General features: G+C 34.1%; 1 protein-coding gene and 1 pseudogene across 1 annotated transcript; one reads left to right on the top strand and one right to left on the bottom strand.

Moving 5' to 3' along the window:
• Nucleotides 1-456: 456 nt before the first annotated feature.
• Nucleotides 457-5,894, bottom strand: LOC149220295 (FRIGIDA-like protein 3; annotated as a pseudogene).
• A 4,701-nt stretch (nucleotides 5,895-10,595) lies between these two features.
• Nucleotides 10,596-13,817, top strand: LOC149220294 (purple acid phosphatase 22-like). The gene is made up of 6 exons (XM_089384741.1): nucleotides 10,596-10,948; nucleotides 11,549-11,840; nucleotides 12,117-12,496; nucleotides 12,614-12,802; nucleotides 13,084-13,172; nucleotides 13,282-13,817. The coding sequence occupies exons 1-6, from the start codon at nucleotides 10,784-10,786 to the stop codon at nucleotides 13,502-13,504; spliced, it is 1,338 nt and encodes a 445-aa protein (XP_089240867.1). The 5' UTR covers nucleotides 10,596-10,783; the 3' UTR covers nucleotides 13,505-13,817.
• Nucleotides 13,818-19,702: the final 5,885 nt, after the last annotated feature.

The following is a 19,702-nucleotide window of genomic DNA, read 5'->3' as shown; positions in this document are numbered from 1 at the left end:
ACTACAAATCATTTCTGCTCAAAAAGGGGGATTTAAATCATGCAGCAGCTTAAGAGGGGCAGGGTCCAGCTTAAGAGGGGCGGGGTCCAGTTTCAAAAATAGCCTTACAATTGGACTAATCAAAATAAAATCTGATTTGCTTCATAGGCGTAGAGTAAACAGGTACCAATGAGGTAAGGTGCAAGTGGACAATTAAATCATATTCAGCACAAGACAAGCCCTCGACATACAAATGCAATTGAAAGTCTTGTGTTATGAGCTCCAAACAAGATCACAAATGATATATTATTCACCAAATTTTAATCTTCCACAAAGAGACAGATTGATCCTCTCTGATTTGTCAAACAAATAAAAAAATACCAAAATTATGCATAGAATCATCTTTGAACTGTAAACACTACAGTATATAGTAACCTGGGAAAGTGATGAAGCACTCAATGCCATAAAAAAATAAAATTCCTTAATAGAAGATTCCTTAATAGAAGAAAACACCACTGAAAATTGTGAAAAGCTGCCAAATGAACTTTGCCAATCTTTTAGATTTACAGAAACAAAGTCAAAAAACCTCTTCAAAGCTAAGTGCTTACTACCAGCCACATCCAATAGAAAAGGTTTTATGGGGCCTGATAAGATCAGAACTTGCTTGACCACGGTAAGATAAGCACCGTACCTACCTAATGTATAAAAGAAGACTGATAAGCTGGAGGAGGGGCAGGCAGTCTACTGCCAAAGTGATGGTTGCTGTAATTAGTAGAGGAATTGTAAGAACCGAAACCCAACAACGAAGGTCCCATGTTATCTGATGGATACATATATGGCCTTGAGAGCGAGACTGGAGTCCTATTTCCAACACCATAGCCTGCTCCATATAATCCTTGGTTTGATCTGTCATATGCATTTTGGCCCTGTAGGTTGTAGGATGTAACACCTGGAGCTGCACCAGAATATTGTACTCTATCCAAAGACCTATAAAAGCTTCTGTCTGCACCATTGGAAGAAGCATAAAGAGTCGGAGTTCTTTCATCTGCACTTAACGGAGGCATATATACACCAGCATTTCCTCCATTAGCACGAGGACGCTTAGGTTGAGACTTAATAGCACCTGCAGACCTTTTTCTGTCAGCCTTAGCTTTCTCTAGCTGAGCTACACGCTTTTGAAGAGGATCTGGTGAGAACTGCGATTCAAGTTTGTGCTCCTCAATGCACTTTATAATAGCTCTGTAAGCAGAAATCTCTTTTGTATTTACTTCATTCTGTAGCACCAAATAAAAATATCGGTCAAAAAAGGAACTTCTGATATAACCAACAATACTAAGCCAAAATGATCATCACATAACAAGACATTTTGTATAACAGTAATACAATCGTACTTGTGCAACAGTAGAGTTATTCCCACTTTTTAAACTTGCCTGAGAAGCTTTCTTAGCATCTTTCAGATATTCCTTCAACAAAGGAACAGGTGCAAACTTCTCTGTCAACCCAAATGCATGAGCAAAGTTGACTGCCTCAATTTGTTTTCCACTATTGACCAGGGTTTCTACAACATCTGCATGAAATTGTCACAAAATTTTCAGTTAATTTGAATATGTCACAAACATTTGAAATACCAAAAGACAGTTTACTGTGAAAGAAAAAACAATACAGACAACTTCAACGGATTTGTCAATAAAGATAACAACTATGTCAGCTTGAGACCATTTTCGTAAGTAAACAGTTCCCCACTCATGAAAGGCCTTATGACACTTTACCATAGCTGATCATCTTCAGGTGCCTTTATTAATATCAACAAAATAACTTACATACAACTTTCTACCTCATAAAAAGATGTCTACCTAGTAGAGGCCACTCAGTATCTGCCTTGCATATGAAATGTTGAGATCTAAAGAAAAGACTACCAACCCCGTCAACTTAGAAACCCGTTCACTGGACTAAACAAAAAACGTTGGGAAGGTTTACTACAGCTAGGATTACAAAAATTTATCTTGAACTCAATCAGCCACAACCAAGTATACTGATAAAATCCACCAGTCCCTCAAAAAAACCAAGCTAGCCATGAATGCCAGAAAAACAACAAAAAGCCTATCTACCAAAATGGATGGAAATTTTGCCAGCCTAGCCACTGAGGCTAACATTACATAACACCAGCCAACCAACCTGGCATTTTTTATTCAAGTCCAAGGGAACGACAGAGTTCAGGTGTCTTCCTGCACCGTGCAACTGCAAGAACAAGCTTGCATAAGTCATCTTTATCAAACTCTGACGCAATTCCAAAAGTAGCTAGAAGTTGCAAGAAGGCCTGGGCCTCTAACGAATTGCCATTGGCAACATCTCCTTCAAGGTTTATCTTCGACTTCCATTCATGTGCAATACTTTTGGCTTGCTCCTTTATATTTAAGGGCAGAACTAGATGTTCAACACCCAAAATAGGATCTGCCAAAACAGGTACAAGAGATTCCAGTAATAATGTACAGGCCCGGCGTAAAGCCGAGAGCCCAGACTCTTTCTTGTCACTTGACTTTTGTTCAAGAGAATAAAACCCCTCCAAGGACTCTAACACTAACCGTGGTGGGTCAGTTGCAGAGTTTAATGCAGAGGGAACCTCATTGCAAAGCCCTATTTCTAATTGCAAAAGTCATTAAGAATGGGAAGAAAGGATTTAGGGATTATAATATCTGAAAATTTCTATTTTTAAAGTATTATAAAATGAGTTTAGATATTTATATAACAATAATAAGTGGAAATCAGAAAAAGAAAAAGAAAAGAAAAGAAATTGATTGGAGATAAAAATTTTATAATTTTGTAATTGTTATTGAGTTCCAATGCTCAAACAAAATATTTATAAAAGGTAATTGACTGGTCTGTGGATGAAGCAAGCATTTGGAGGCTAATTCGTGAAGTCTGACAATAAAAGAGGTGAAATTAGAATGAGTAATGATAAGACAGACATCCTTGTATAGAAATTGCAATGAGGTTCTTCTTAAAGGTGACTTAATTGTATCACATTGATTTTGACATGACAACATCAGTAAAATGATATAAAAGTCGTTGCAACTAGTACACCTGTGTTTGGTGCATTAATCACTATATGAGATTGAAGGAATCTGGCGCATTCTCGATCAGAACTATTGCTTGATTGACAACAGCATGAGTCTTGTGTTGTACAACAATTGTATAATTGGTGCATTAATCACTGTATGAGATTGAAGGAATCTGGTCACATTCTCAATCAGAACTATTGACAACAGCATGAGCCTTGTGTTGTACAACAATTGTATAATTTGATTGTGAAGGATTTAAGGAGAAGTAATGTTGTTTTTTCTGATCCTAGTAAGGATTTTCAAATATACTATTTATTGGTCCCTGTGGTATACATTGTTTGGACCTTGTTTTCTCCCTTAATTGTAAGTGCATAAAAATATTAGATTCATAGGACAGGGTACCATTAATCATGTGATCCAATGATCTTGGACGTTTTTTATTGAATTCTTCAAAACTTATTTCCATTTGATCTTCCAAAATGTGAAGATAGTTTTATTGGTTGGAACAATGCTACAACTTACAAGTTATAATAACAGAGATTCTGTTCTGCATAATGCTTTCCACCTTGCAATCTTTTTGTGGATATGGTTAAGCAATATTCTCTTCGAGTAAAGAATAAATTATTGTGTGTAGAGTCATTGGGTTTACTATAGTAATGATCGTAACATTTTGTAGTCTTTTGTTTGTTGGTATGTGGTTTAGTGGTTGAGACAGTGCATTACCATGTTAATGACCCAAAGTCAAACTTAGAGATCAGAGCCCTCAATTATAAGTTTGTTGAATTTTATGAGATTTATATGCAATATTAATTCAATAATTAAAAAAATATAGACTTAGGCACCCTAAATAAAATTCAATTTATACATCTTTAGAATCTCATTTATGCTACATATCTGCATCTTATGTACATTTTCCCATTCCCATGTCGGAATTGTTCCTCAATTTATGCCTTACGGCGTTTCCTTTGCAACATTTGGTGCAAATGCTAGTTTTATCTGTTTCTTGTAGAATTTTCCTTGCATTCATAATGAAAGGCCCAACTTCATTTTTTGGTCAAAAAGTGGCTTATTGCTTCTTAGAAACAAAATGAAATTCAACATATTCTAATCTTTGTCTTATGTATTCAAAGGAAAACACTCTCATGGTAAGAAGCACAGGTAGATCATAAGGAGGAACTCCACATCCATAAAATTTGATTTCAATGTAGTCTTTAGGTAAAAAAGATGTCATCAACTCTAGTATCATGACTAAATTACAAAAGTTTCTTCATTTATAGAAACATTTTAAGGGGTGAATCATAGATAAAAGAATATACAATGGACATGAATTTATTGGTAAAGTCATAGAAACCTACAATTTGGGGTTGATTTCTAACCAGAGAAGTTCAATATATGAAAAAAGAAGGATTTATGACCCCATGATAAAGCTTTAGATGAAGGACAAAATTATCAACTTGGAAAAAGAGAAATAGATAAACTAAATAGGATTGAAATCTAAACTATTTTGTGATACAAAATTGGAGTAACTAAAGATTTATTGAGTACGCTAAGCAATGAGTATAATCATATCTTATGAGAGTTGCATCATATGGACAAAGTGCCAACATAAAACTAAAGATTGATCCAAATGGAAAATGGCATCAACCCATGGCATTCATCCACCCATGGAATTTACCCATGGTATTGTAAGTGGCATACACCCATGGTATTTTCCCATGGTATTGTGACATCCACCCATGGTATTCATTCACCCATGGAATTTACCCATAGTATTGTAACCGAAAAAGATTATAAGTAACAAGTCACATTTTGTAAAATGACGGATTGGCCACCACAATGTAGCTTTCACATTTATTATCCATTTTAATAAATAGTTTTTGTGGTTTTATGTATTGTGTTTTCATTGATTTTCTTTCTGGCATTGCAATGTTTCAAATCTTGGGGGCCTCTCCCCAAGGTCCAGATCAGTGGTATCAAAGCAGGTTACGATTCCATGGGAATGAGGGTTTAATGCATATTTCAATTTCAAACTTTTGCAGCAATAATCAACAAACTTCAGGGACGTGCCACGACCTCCACCGAGCACTTTCTTGGGCCAAGTAGGAATAATTTTTCTTTTCTGTTTTTTTCATTTTTTTGCAAGAATTGTTTTTTTTGGGCAGCAAGATTTCAGATCATTTATGAAACTTTTGGTGCAAAATTTACAAAAACAAATAAAATATCTAGATTCCTTGCAAAAAAAATATCAAAATTCAAAAAAAAAATCAGCCAAATCGGAGTCTGGATGAGGGAGATAACGTTGATTTAAAACCGGCTATGTTGTAGAATGTTTTCGGGCGGCAACTAGTGGACGATGACTCTCCTATAATTTTTGGCATTTTTTGTGCATAATTTCATAACAATGAGTACAAAGCTAATTTCCTCTTGAAAAATCACCCAATTTTAAAAACAAATGGATCGAATCGGAGTTCGGATGTGGGAGATATAGATGATTTAAAATCAGCTATTTTTTCAAAACCTTTTTTATGACGAAACAGTTGTAGTGCGAATCTGAGATTATAGAGTGTCTAGATAAGGATTTCCAACACATGGGAAGATGCATAATGGTCATTTTGTTTCCAAAAAAAAGTTATAATAAATATTTCAAGCTATATTGACCGAGTTATGTCCATTTTAATTTTAGAGTAGCATTCGGAGCGGGTTCCCTCTCGAGACGTGGCCTCCAACCCCACTTTAATAGGCACCTGCTTCACGTTCATCAATTTTAGCATAGTAGCATCTGACTTGGGTTCTTTGGAGATATGACCTCCCACTCCAGGCTATGTAGGCCCCTGCTACTTCATCAACAATCAACATCACGATTATGGGTCAACTGCACAAAATCCTTGTGATCGAAGTCCATTTACTAGGCCACACACTGTCAGTATCATAGTTGGTCACAAGCATAATAGGGTGTCTCTATCCTCAGATCTTCATTCATCATTATTATGGGTCATCCACAAACCCACACTTCATCGAAGTCCATTTTCTAGGTTGCACACTGTCATTATCACAATTGGTCACAAGCATTACATGGTATCTCTATCCTCGGATCTTCGTTCACCATGGTTATGGGTTAACCACATAAAACCCTTCTCTTTAGTGGCTCTTCATATTCATCAAAGGCTTCATAGGAGGGAACTTCATGCAATGGGGATCATTTCTTCTTAAGAAGGGATGATTGATTCGAATGGAAAATGGCATCAACCCATGGTACTCATCCACCCATGGAATTTACCCATGGTATTGTAAGTGGCATCCACCCATGGTATTCATTCACCCATCGTACTTGCCCATGGTATTGTGACATCCACCCATGGTATTGATTCACCCATGGAATTTACCCATGGTATTGTAACAGAAAAAGACTATAAGTAACAAGTCACATTTTGGAAAAGGATGGATAGTCCACCACAATGTATCTTTTACAATTATTCTCCATTTTAATAAAAAGTTTCTTTGTGGTTTTATTTACTGTGTGTTCTCTCATTTTCTTTCTAGCATTGCAATTTTTCAAATCTTGGGGGCCTCCCTCCAAGATCTGGATCACACGTAGAGCAAGACATAACTGGATTAGAATAGCCTTTTCCTTTATAGAATATTCCTAATATGATGCTATTATGTTTTCTTCTGCTAGAGTTTGAGTATCATGCAACATAATTAATCTAAACATTTGAAGAATTGAATTTAGTCTTATTTGGAAGAGAATTATGCCATTTTTGGGAATAACCACTTATTTGTTGGGCATGTAGTTATTAGAACACTGCATTACAAATTCAAGGAAATCGTAAGTAAGGAGAATGATGAATTTGGCCAAAAAGGACACCAAAGCATGAATGATGTCGCAAAGGTTATTAAAGCTGTGAAAGGATGGCTTATATAATTTATATAGGTCAAACTCAAAGATGACAATATAATTTATATCATTATCTAAGTCCAAAAGAACCATCTCTTTAGGGTTTGTAGTGTGAGAAGTTTTGGAGGATGAAATCCTTTATCTTCTCGAGCATCCTCTCCTTTTGAAAAAAATCACAAAAGTGATGTTTTTCCATGAACTTTTACCTTTTAACCTTATTTAAAAACTCTTGTATGTGGTAGCATCTATTAGGTTAAAAATTGAGTGGCAATTGAAATTCTTAACATTTTGAGGGTCATGTCCCTCTATGGCATGCTGACATCGTCTACCACATCACCTACCGAGTCATCGCAATGTCACCTACTCTGCAACTATTGAGTTGGTAGCCATATCAACTACCTAGTCATCCTACAAATTTACATGGTTGTGATGTCAACAAAGTCTATCATCCTGTTGAAATGGTTGTCACATCCTCCAAAGACAATGCACGATGACATCAACTAGATGGCAGCATCAACAGCATGGTGGTGGCCATTTAGTGGTTTTACAATTTTTGGCAAGGGAACCCAATAATCATTGATCATGTACGTTTGGCATTATATTTCCCGATATCCATTTTGGACATGCACACCCCCTCACCCCCCAAGAGAACCTTCTATTATGTGGTGTGCATGTTTGGGAGGGGGAGACCCAATACTTACTATAGATCTAATGCACAAACTAGTGGATGTATGTGCCATTTAACTCAAACATAAAATACGGAGAATGTAACCTCAAATTTTGATTTTTTTTCCTATTAATTAAAAAATTTAACAGCTATAGATCGACTTTTTAAAAATTAATCACCCTATAAATAACAAAAAAAGATTCTTTTCTACCATAGGAGGAATGACACCCACATGAAACCAAGTCATTGCATGATTTTGAGAAATAATGAGCATATGGATAACCATTAATCACCCTATAAATAAATAAATAAAAGCTTCTTTTCTACCATAGGAGGAATGACACCCACATGAACCAAGTCATTCCATTATTTTGGGAAATAATGAGCATGTGGATAATCATTCATACATTAAGATGCTTAGTGGGTTGTTAAGGAAAGTATAAGTGCTTTTGTAAAGTGGGAATGGAACTCACATTTAATAGAAAAGTCTAAAAATATTAATAATAATAAATGGAAAGATAACTCATTTTGTGAGTATATGATGACATTTTTTACCAAGTCATTCCATGATTTTGGGAAATAATGAGCATGTGGATAATCATTCATGCATTAAGATGCTTAGTGGGTTGTTAAGGAAAGCATAAATGCTTTTGTAAAGTGGGAATGGAACTCACATTTAATAGAAAAGTCTAAAAATATTAATAATAATAAATGGAAAGATAACTCATTTTGTGAGTATATGATGACATTTTTCTTTTTTTTTATAAGTTCCAATTAGACTAAGAACAAATAATATATTTATAATCATAAATTTAAAAATTAATAATAATAACCAAAATGTTATTGACTTATCTGGAATTTTTTATTATTAATTAATTAAAAAATTGTTTAAGATAATGGTGTCCCATTCTTTAATTATATATCATATATAAATAGACTAAGAACAAATAATATATTTATAATCATAAATTTAAAAATTAATAATAATAACCAAAATGTTATTGACTTATCTGGAATTTTTTATTATTAATTAATTAAAAAATTGTTTAAGATAATGGTGTCCCATTCTTTAATTATATATCATATATAAATAGTTTTGAATGATCTGTACTTTGAGATTTTTATTAGATTGATTTTTTCTTCTGTGTTGATATTTCTATTTTTTCAATTTCAAATTGATATAAATAATATAATATTTTTATTTTATATTAAAATTTGATATGTATAACATAATATACTAATTGTAATTGTAATATAAAATTATATTTGTACTAAGATATATAAATTGATATAAATAATAGTTGATAGTAATAAAATAAAAATAATAATTAATGATATGCATAATCGTGATGACTTTTAAAATTCAGTAAAGACTTTTCCAATGTATATGAAAGGATTCTTCTGAACAAGTAGCACCCGGTAGGAAACATTACTCATAAACATATATTTTAATCTTTCGCTTTCATTTTATATTTTAAAATTTCATTAAAATTTCTGGACACGTGAAGCTATCTTAGGCATGGCTATATCAGAAGGGAATATTAATCAAAAACATATATTTAGAAGCCTTTTATATCATACAAATCATGTGTTAGCCTTTTTGCATTGCCTTTCTAATCTCCTGATTGCCATTAATTTTGGAACTCGACCGTGCAGTGTGGCTTCTGTAATCCTCGAAGTTTTATATACTAAATGCAGGGATCATCATTTATCCGATAAAAGAATTGCTTGGCGTGTGGTCATCATCGAACATTGCAGAGTTGTTTGGCAATGTTTTGCATGCTTTAAACATATTTTTATTAACAGAAAATGCCATGTATGACAGAGTCCACAATCTCAAAACGTTGAAATTTTGATAATTCTGATAATGAAATGAAAGCGGACAGCCACACATGGAAACCCGTGAAAGGGACGATTCCTCTTTTGCATCGCCAGAGGGAGAGATGCGATCGCTTTAGATACGCCAAGTTTAACGCTTCGATGGGAATCTTCGTAATGCAGAGATGGATGGTTGCACGTCAACGTTTCGTAATGCACAAGACTTTTCCTGGAACTAGGGTCGGAGCACATCTGAATCAAATGGATGGTATTCCTAGTATATTCTTGGAATATAACGTATTTTCTTGGAATTAGGGTTGGATCACAATTCTATGAAATGTGTGGTAATCGTAGCATATTCGCAGAATATGTTTGTGCAGACCACCTTTATAAACAAATATGATGTTGTCAGAGGCAAGTGGCGGTGTGAATTAACGATAGAACGTTTTTTTATCTTTTGGTGTGAATTTAGAGATAAAAAAAGTTGTTAGATTATAATTTTTTTATTTTGAATGGTATTTTAAATTTTTTTACATATCTGGTTTAAAATAGATTACTATTTATGGGGTTTAGAAGAGAGTGTGATAAAGTGTATTGTTAAGTCAGCAGGGCTTAGAATGGTGATAGTGTGTAGTGCAAGTTAGTGGGTTTAGAATAGACAGATTGTGATACAGTGTACTGTTAAGTTAGTAGGGTTTAGAAATAGACCAACTGTGATAGAGTGTACTGTTAAGTCAGTCCATAATGTAAAAGGTAATTTTTTCGAAATTTTATGGACAAAAATCTAACATGTTAAGAGATAGTATACCTAAGACCAGATACAATTGTAAAATAATTAAAAACACATACAACTTGGCAAACAAAACAAATTCTAAATTACACGGTTTAAATTTTATACTTACCATTTAATATTTTTTTATCAAATTTGGAACAAAATCCTAATTAAAAAAACATCTCATTCAAACAATATCCACTTAAAAATATCTAGAAGGATATCTCATAGTCAATGGTTATGCAGATTAATAAGTTTTACCATGAATTCTTGCGTGTTGCAGCCATGTTCTAAAAATGGTCTGATTTTTTAATCCAAAATTCATATCCTAAAATTCCAGGGAAGAAAATATAGTGCAAAATCATTTCATGCGGAATTCGTCTTATATATCGGTTATATGATGGGCACAGGGAGCGTTGAAATCGCTTGAGATAGGTGGAAACGTGCGGGCAACTAGCGCTTTGAATTTAATTTTAAAACACATTAGTTTAATGCCTGGGCTCTTATTTAAGTACAGTAGCAACAAATGATACACAATTCAATTTCAGCCTCATGTATTGCACTGTGTGATAGATAAAGGGATTGAAGCTTTCATGGCTCCGGTTTCATCTAAAACCCTGCCAAATATGGGCATCGGTATTTTTATGTTCTTGTCTTGTATGGCAATTTATTCAGAGGCGGGGCACTACGTTCGGCCCCATCCTCGTCCTATCATATCTACTCCTTCCACAACAGAAACGGACATGGATCCTGAGCAGGTACAAAAAAAATATTTCTCTTATGATTTTTGTATGTAGGTTTCACAGTTAAGATTTGGAGAAATGTTTTTTTTTTTAAATACATATATATGGTTTACTGTAATAATTTGGTGCAATTTGGTATTGGCTATGTAGCTTGATTTTCCAATCTAGTTGAAGAAAAAGATAACACACCAGGTTCATTACACTTAAATGTTTTTAGATTTTTAAAAATATTTTTTTATGGTTAAAAATTATATTGATAACTAATCATATTGCACAAATGTTTTCATCATTTATTCAGATCTCTGAAGTTTTGATGTTTAGAATAGATTTACAAGTAATCTCATCCATGTTTTAGAGATGATTTTGACAAAAAATTATATATATTTAAAATCCATTCGCAAATAATCCCATTCATATTCTAAAAACAATTTTGACAAAAAGAAATCATATTAGACAAATGCTTTTAGAGTACCTCTGTGTATATACTGGAACCTCCACTAAATACACATACTCCAAAAACATTTGTCTTGTATGATTTCAATATAGAGAGCTATATCTGATGATTTCTTCTGTTATATACATTTTGATTAGGGTTCGTATTAATGACAATGGCAGGTTCATATTTCTCTGGTAGGAAGTGATTCCATGAGGGTAACGTGGGTGACAGCGGAGGACGTACCTTCGTTGGTTGAATATGGAAAATCTCCGGGAAACTACACTTCTTCTGCTTTTGGGGAGATTTCTTCTACTTATTGGTATTTGTTCTACAAATCTGGCTACATTCATAACGTTGTGATTGGGCCACTTGAAGCGAATACTACCTACTATTATAGATGTGGAGGACATGGTCCGGATTTCAAGCTCAAGACACCACCGTCAGAGTTACCCATTGTTTTTTCTGTCGCAGGTATGTATGACAGTCAGTAGTATAAATATAGTTATCAGCTCCTAATCACAGTATTTCATCATCGGAACGGTGAAATCTTTTGATTTTACATTCTTTCTCCAGAATTATGGGCTTGTATTTATATTATGTTTTGGGTATTTGGTCGAAATTTAGTGATATAATTGTGGGTGAAATTGTGATTTTCCATGGTTTAAACTAAGTTTTTGATTTCATAAATAAATTCATTTGTACTACCGTAAGTTTTTATGATTAATTAAATGCTTTTATTTTTACCAGGTGATCTGGGACAAACTGAGTGGACGAAATCAACTCTGCAACACATTAATGAGAGTTATCATGATGTTTTCCTTCTGCCTGGTGATCTCTCCTATGCTGACAACACCCAGACTCTGTGGGATTCATTTGGGAGGCTGGTGGAACCTCTGGCCAGCAGCAGGCCCTGGATGGTCACAGAAGGAAACCATGAGGTTGAAACAATTATCCTCCTGATGGAACATTCCTTTAAATCCTACAATGCTAGGTGGCAAATGCCATATAAAGAAAGCGGTTCCACTTCAAACTTGTATTACTCTTTTGAAGTTGCAGGAGTGCACGTTATCATGCTTGGTTCCTACGCTAATTATGGGAAGGATTCAGACCAATACAAGTGGCTGCAGGTAGTGTTAATAGTGATAATTCTATCAATGGACTGTCCCTGTTCTTAATTTAAGAAAACTGCGTCTGTTATGAGGAAACAAATCAGCTAACCCTTGATTAAAATTTGTTGAAAGTAGGGTGATCTTGGAAAGGTAGATAGAGTGAAAACGCCCTGGATTTTTGTGCTGCTACATGCTCCCTGGTATAATACAAATGCTGCTCATGAGGGTGAGGGAGAGAAGATGAGAGTAGCCATGGAGCCTTTGCTATACGCTGCCAAAGTGGATCTAGTTTTTGCAGGACATGTGCACGCTTATGAACGTTTTGTAAGTATTTTAAGGGTATATTTATTTTGATGGTAGATTTTGTGAATATTGATAGATGGGAGTAAGGTTAAATAATTTATTTTTTAAGTTTTTATCAATCAGATTCTAAAATATAATTTATTTAGATGATCAGTCCTATTCCATAATATCATGTAGTTAAATGTATTTCTTGGGTATTTTAATGAAAATTTTCACTCAGATAAAAGGGTTTTCACTCTTTGCTGGGAAAGAAAGATTTTCTCTCTGTTTGTCTGTTTTTCCATAACCTCTTAATGTTGCAGACTCATGTGTACAATAACACAGCGGATCCTTGTGGACCAATTTACATTACCATTGGAGATGGAGGAAACCGTGAAGGGCTTGCTTTAGAGTATGTTCAGTAACCACCATTCTCGCCTTCTAAGTTACGCATATTTCATTTTCTGTTGTTATAAGATGACCATAATGATGCATTAATTGGATAAACGATTCATTTGCAGTTTCAAGGAGCCACAATCTGAATTGTCTCTGTTCCGTGAAGCGAGCTTTGGACATGGTGAACTTACAGTATACAATGCAACACATACACATTGGATTTGGCATCGTAATGAAGACGTTGAGTTAGTGGTATCTGATGACGTTTGGTTAACCAGTCTCAGCACTTCAGCAAACTCGTGTCGGAAAGTACAGGAAAGTTCCACATCATATGATGACGAGCTGTAAGGAACCCATAAGTAAATGGATGAAGTCCTTTTTAAGCACTGAAGGCTGGGATTTCATTATAGGAATTGACCTCCAGACGAGAGATAACCATTTGCTTCTGATGAATGTTAAAATAGATTACATAATAAGATGTGAGAGATTCCGGTATGTTAGCAAGTTGCGTAGTGAACATCTTCAGAATCAAGTGGAGTGGGATGTGGAGATGGAGTGCAAAACTTGCCCTGTATTTATTACGAAGAGATCCAGATCCAGAATATGGAAGGGACTGATTTTAAAAAAAAAATAAAATGTATTAGGGTTTACATTTCTTGTATTAGAATGCGCAAAATTGTAATGGAAATGCCACGTTAAAATTTTATCAGGTTTTGCAAAAATGTTTTTAATATAATTAATTAATGTGCATAAAAACAAATAACTATTCATTATGCATTTTCAATTTTAAGTGGTTTGATTATTTCTTTTTATTATTACAAGGATAGAAAGCGTTTTTATATCATAATAACTATACCATACACAATATTGTACTACGTATCTAAAAAAATCAATTTAAGAAAATATCTTAAATCATTATTTTATATATTTTTAAAGTTAAGAAATATTTTAAATCATTAAAATGAATATAATTGGGTCTAGCTATTTGTTAGAATAATAATTTTAAGTTGTAAATTTTTTATAATTTGAGTATTTTAAAGATTTTATAATTTATATTTACAATTAAAAAAACATATTTTAAATAATAAATATTTACAAATTTTATATTTTATAAATCAAAAATATATATGAAATAATAAATACTCACAAATTTTCAAGTAAAAAATTCTACTAAACAATTTAAAGTTATTATAAATTGAATAATATTTAAATAAATTAAATTATAATTGAAATTTTCATAATATAAATTGGATGTGGTCTATGGAGACTATAATTTGGCTTTTTTTATCAAAAATCTGACATTAAAAATATTTAATCTTTTTTTTTTATAATGCAAATAGATTCATTACCATAAAAAAATACATGAAACATCCAAAATCCTCAAACTTGACCATTATAAATTAGATTTCCAAAATTCACACTCACATTACTCTATTTAAATTTTACCCAATTAAATTTTTGATGATCAAAACGATGTAAAACGTTTTACTAAACCTTGCCATCCATATATAATGAAATATAATAAAAGATACTCCAGAAGAGTTAAAAATAATCGCTTTAAGAAAATTGATTTACAAAATACTCCCGCTAACGTTTTACTAAACCTTGCAATTCATATATAATGAAATATAATAAAAGATACTCCGAAAGAGTTAAAAAATAATCGCTTTAAGAAAATTGATTTACAAAATACTCCAGCTCATTAATAGCTCTGACTGAAAATTGACATAGATTGAAGTTACGTAGCTCCCATTGAAAATTGACATAGATTGAAGTTACTTGAAGCGAAAGAGTATTCAGATAAATGATTATCATCAAGGTGGTTAGAAACTTTTCAAATTTAGTTGATAAATTATGATGATCAAGCTTGGTACGAAATTTTCAAATTAGTTTATCAAAATGTAAATATAGTCTAATGGTATAGGTAATTTGTTAAAAATTTGTCGTATGATTTACAACACGTTGGGTTAGTTTTTTTAATTAATTATGAGTAAAGTTTAATTAGTATAAATTTATTTTAATTTTAAAATCTACCATCCATACATACATATATATATTAATTCTAATAAATCTTTTAAATTAAAAAAAAAAACTACAAAAATTATTAACAATGATTTTTAATACTAAATAAGTATATAATATTAAATAATAATAATAAAATTACCTTCTTGATGGGGGTGTTGGATAAAGGTAGCCACCTGTTACATGACAGATGCTCAGTGTAAAAGGTATAAAGCGGGAGAGGGCAAGGCAACAACCCTTCCTTCACACCATAGTTATTATGTTTGTGTTTGCATATATGAATGGTTATGTCTCTCTGACCTGCATTTTCTCTGACGCGATGGTTTCATTACAACTCTAGCTATATCCTATTAGAGATCATTCCCCTCGGCTACCAAATGCTTTGTTGTGTGTTATGGCTCCCTTCCTGCTCGCATCCTTCTTGACGTATGCTCCAGGGTGGCGGTTCGTTTGGTCCGCCATAGGCATTCCTCAACCATCGCCCTCTCACTCGTTCCATCTTCCTAAGAAACTTTCCTCCTTCGAAACTCCCTAGTATAAACTCCTTCGTTGGTGTTGGCTAGCCCCCTTCTTAATTTCCCTCTGCTCCTACAGTTCTCTGCCTTGGTCACTTCGAGGAAGTTTTGGGATTGATTGGTGCTGAAGCTACGCTTCTTGCCTTCACAATTCGAGGCATGCCAGAGGTGTCAGGCTGGTGACTGGTTTTAGGGTGTCCATGGTCTTTGACATATCTTGCATTATGGCTTCTATTTACTGAGGAATTTTGTTTTAGCTCCTCCCTCGTTCTACTCCATCTTGGGTACTCCCTTTCTATTTCCCTTCAATCTCACATTAGGCATCTACTTCTTTCTACTCGACTTCCACCCCATGGAATTCTATCCTCTCTATCCCAACCTGGCTATTCTTGGGTAGCGCGTTTAGGGTAGCGAGGCTCTTAAACTTGATTCCCCTTTTCTCTCTAGTCCACAACCGGTCTCAGTTGTTTCTGGGTAGTTGATATCCCTTGGGTCACAAATTTAGGGTGGCAGGGCTCTTGGCATTGGTTCTACTTTTCTCTTTGGTTTGGAGATGGTCTTGGTCGTTTCTGGGTAGCTAGTGGTATCCCTCATCTTTGGTTTGGCAGGTCCCTTTGGTGATCAAAAATGAATCACTCTCCTCGTGCCTTATTTCTCCGGCAAAGCCGGAAGGTGCTTCCCCTTCTGTCTGGGCTTGGTGTGATGTCGTTGTTGTTCAAGAAGGTAGCTCCAAGTCGGAAGTGAGAGGCTTTGATCATGGGAGTCGTGGCGCTCGTGGAGGTTGCAACTCCTCTGTTGCCTCTAGTGCGCGCAGTTGTCGACAAACGGTCTCGCAGCTTAGTCGTCATGAAGGTGTGGGCAGTCGCAGGCATGGGCATCTCTGGGGATGGACAACACGAGGCCACTCTAGCCAAGGTCACTCTGGCTCACAGGGGCTTCATTGGGGAAGCAATACCATACCACGCGCATACATATTGGGGGATATATATTGAGGACAATTTGACATAATATATTGAGCACATAATACGAGGTAAAGTGTTTTTATATTTGCAGGTACAAAGAATGGAACTCAAAGTTAATGAAAACATATAAAGGGATATAAAAAATGTTAATGAAAAATGGATACCTACAATATCTAGTGAAAGTAGGGTTTTTTAAATTGGGAAGGTGTATTGGGTTCGTATCGGTAGGAGGTTAAATAATGTGATTTTTAGAGGTATTTTCCAATATGTAGTCAAATTAAGGGTATTGTTTAGTATGCCACGAACGCACATGTGAAGCTCCTATTCTCTGGTTCCACAGGCATGGCAAGCCCTCCTCGACAATTATTGAGTTGTTTCACTCCACTTTTCTCATCTAGACGCACATGATCAATCTTGTAGAGAGGAACACGAGATTGTCATGGAGAAATTTGGGCAACTCCAATACTTTTAGTGCCATATTCGTGAGAGGGCGGTAGTAGTTTTGTGCAGCCAGAACTTGCTAACTAAAAAGGTGGAAAAACTCTAAACCTAGCTCGCTCACTTCAGGAACCATGTCAACTGCACCTCCCCCATGTAGTGGGCTGGACAACCCCACTTCCATCACATCTGACAGCTAAATATGTTCAGTGGTGTATTCCTTGTTTTGTTAGTTTTCTGGAATGTTAGACCTATTAAGCTCTCAACCTCTCAACGAGTAATTTTGTTTTTTGTATGTTGTATGGTCATCGCATTGGTCAACAAACATGGTCAAGGTAAGACTACATGTTTTTTGATATCCATGTATATTCCTTATGCTTAATGGAAATTTTGACTTAAAAAGAATAATGAAAAAATTACACAAATATTGTAAAAAATATTTAATATAGAGTAAACAAAAACCTTTTCTTAAATATAATTTTACCTAAATTTTAAAGAGAAAGAGAATAGTTGAAATAACATGTTTAAGTTATAAAATTTACATATTTTTAAAATATTAGATTTATTTATATATTCAAAAACTCATATTAAATAAATAAAAACCCACAGTTTACCCCAAACAAAAAAAATTCAACCAAAGTAAACGTAAATACAAGATTGGATTGACTTGTATTTAAATTTCTTTAACCAATTAGTTAGATAGTTCGATTGGGAAAATCAATTGCTATTGTTTGAGTTGTGTCACGTACTGATGGACTTAAATTTCTTGAAATTTTCTACGCGGTAATTCAATCGGCATGGTTTTAGTTGGTTGGCATACCTCGTTTCATATGCAACATTCTAACTAGTCACTTTTTAATGGGACCCTATATTATACACTCTTACACGAAGTGATGTTTGGTATTCTTATACTTCATCTCTCCTCCGACCAGCTGCGATAGAATAATGCAAAGAAAATGAAAGGTCCTACAGTTGTAATATATTCCCTACTTGTCTGGTTACCTTCCCAGATTTTTATTTGGTGTGAGCAAAACTTTTGTAACTGTGATCGGGATATTCTTGTGAAGATACCGAATCAGGATATTTCTTCTTTATTATTTTTTGTATACGGATTCTAATCTGAATTGCAGTCAATAGACTTTTGCCACGTGGTTTAACCTTTTACTTACTCTCCCATTAGAGGTTCAATCCAGAAACATTACCCTCACACGCCTACCTCATCTCAAAGAAAAAGTGCATGGAATGAAAATGTGATTCAGGAAATTAAATTATTAAAAATATTACAAAGTTGCAAAGGAAATGTATTAATTAAATTTTTCCTAGATATATAAATTAAATAGTTAGTGAATGTGACTGTAGAGTATATAGTGATAGGGTGTTTTATTAAGGCACTTTATGGTATAAAAGTTACTAGCTTTAAACTCAATGGAAAGAAATTCTATCATGTTAAGGGTTAGTGTGGCCCAGGACTAGGTCTAAACTCAGTGGAAAGAAATCCAGTCATGTTAAGGGTTAGTGTAGCCCGGGCTAGGGTTAGTGTAGCCCAGGCTAGTGTGGCTGAAGACGTAGAATCCTAGAGTCCACATAAACTAGCAAACAGGGAAAAAAAATAGAATAAAATAAAAATAAATAAATTAGACATTAATCCATAATAAGTATAAAAAACTTAATTTATGATACATCTCACATTTCAAAAATTTAAGAAAAGTCATAAAAAAAAGTAAATTATTACTTCGTTACTATTATTATTATTAAAAAGAACTAAAATATGAGTTCAGCATAAATAGACATTTAGAAAAACATGTAACAAGTTTCTTTCTTCCACGTAGAAAATACATTAAAGTGACTTTTATAAAAAATATTCCAAGAGTCTAAGAAGAGAGTCTCAGCTAAAAGCCACATTTCCCAACAAAAGAAGGGGGCAAAGATCCAACACTAGACATTCTAAATCTTGCACCTAATTCTTCTTGAGAACTTGAGTATTTTTTTACAAATTGGTTACACAAGATGAGGCAAAAGCAAAATATTTCTAATATTTGAGAGAAATTGACTCACCCCTAGATCCAAGAGAGGCAAGAGAATTCTCACCACTATATTTGGGGATTTTCCTTGTTCGATCTTTCTTGCTTCTTTTTAAAGGAGGGGAAGAATGATGGTTATTCTTTAACACATCTGAATAAGAAGAAGAAGCAGGGGGAGATGAGACTTCTCGACATTCTTTGTTCCATTTTTATCCTCTTTCTCCTTTGCAAGATAGATTTTTCAGAGGAATGCTTTCTCTTAGAGAATGGTTTTCTGTTCTTTGGAGACTCTTGAAATGTAATTGGTTGGTCAACTTGGGCCTCCTTTACTATAAACATAAACATTGGATTTGGAAGTGGGTGATCAAAGTGAACTTCATCATCCATAACTTCTGCCTTTAGGGGATCAAAAACTTCATATTTGTTATTGGAGGAAGGTTGTTGGTGAGAATCTACCTTACTAGCCTACATCTTAGACCTACTAGCCTGAATGCTTCTTTTCCATTATTACTCCGAGGAGATGGTGAAGGATTTGAGGAAGGATAAGAAGCTAAATCTTTAAGATAATTTTTTGCAAAATGTCCATAT

This window comes from Pinus tabuliformis, chromosome Q (assembly GCF_031772625.1).
Source record: "Pinus tabuliformis cultivar Carrire ecotype Pingquan chromosome Q, CPIR1, whole genome shotgun sequence".
NCBI classification, from domain to species: Eukaryota; Viridiplantae; Streptophyta; class Pinopsida; order Pinales; family Pinaceae; genus Pinus; species Pinus tabuliformis.
The sequence above is the reverse complement of the archived record's forward strand: the minus strand, read 5'-3'. Positions and strand labels throughout refer to the sequence as shown.

Bases quoted from the DNA above. Each gene is read 5' to 3' on its own strand.
- LOC149220294 (XM_089384741.1), top strand. From the start codon at position 10,784: ATGGCTCCGGTTTCATCTAAAACCCTGCCAAATATGGGCATCGGTATT. The intron at 10,949-11,548 runs GTACAAAAAAAA...TGACAATGGCAG, and splicing joins CGGACATGGATCCTGAGCAG to GTTCATATTTCTCTGGTAGG. The intron at 11,841-12,116 runs GTATGTATGACA...TATTTTTACCAG, and splicing joins CATTGTTTTTTCTGTCGCAG to GTGATCTGGGACAAACTGAG.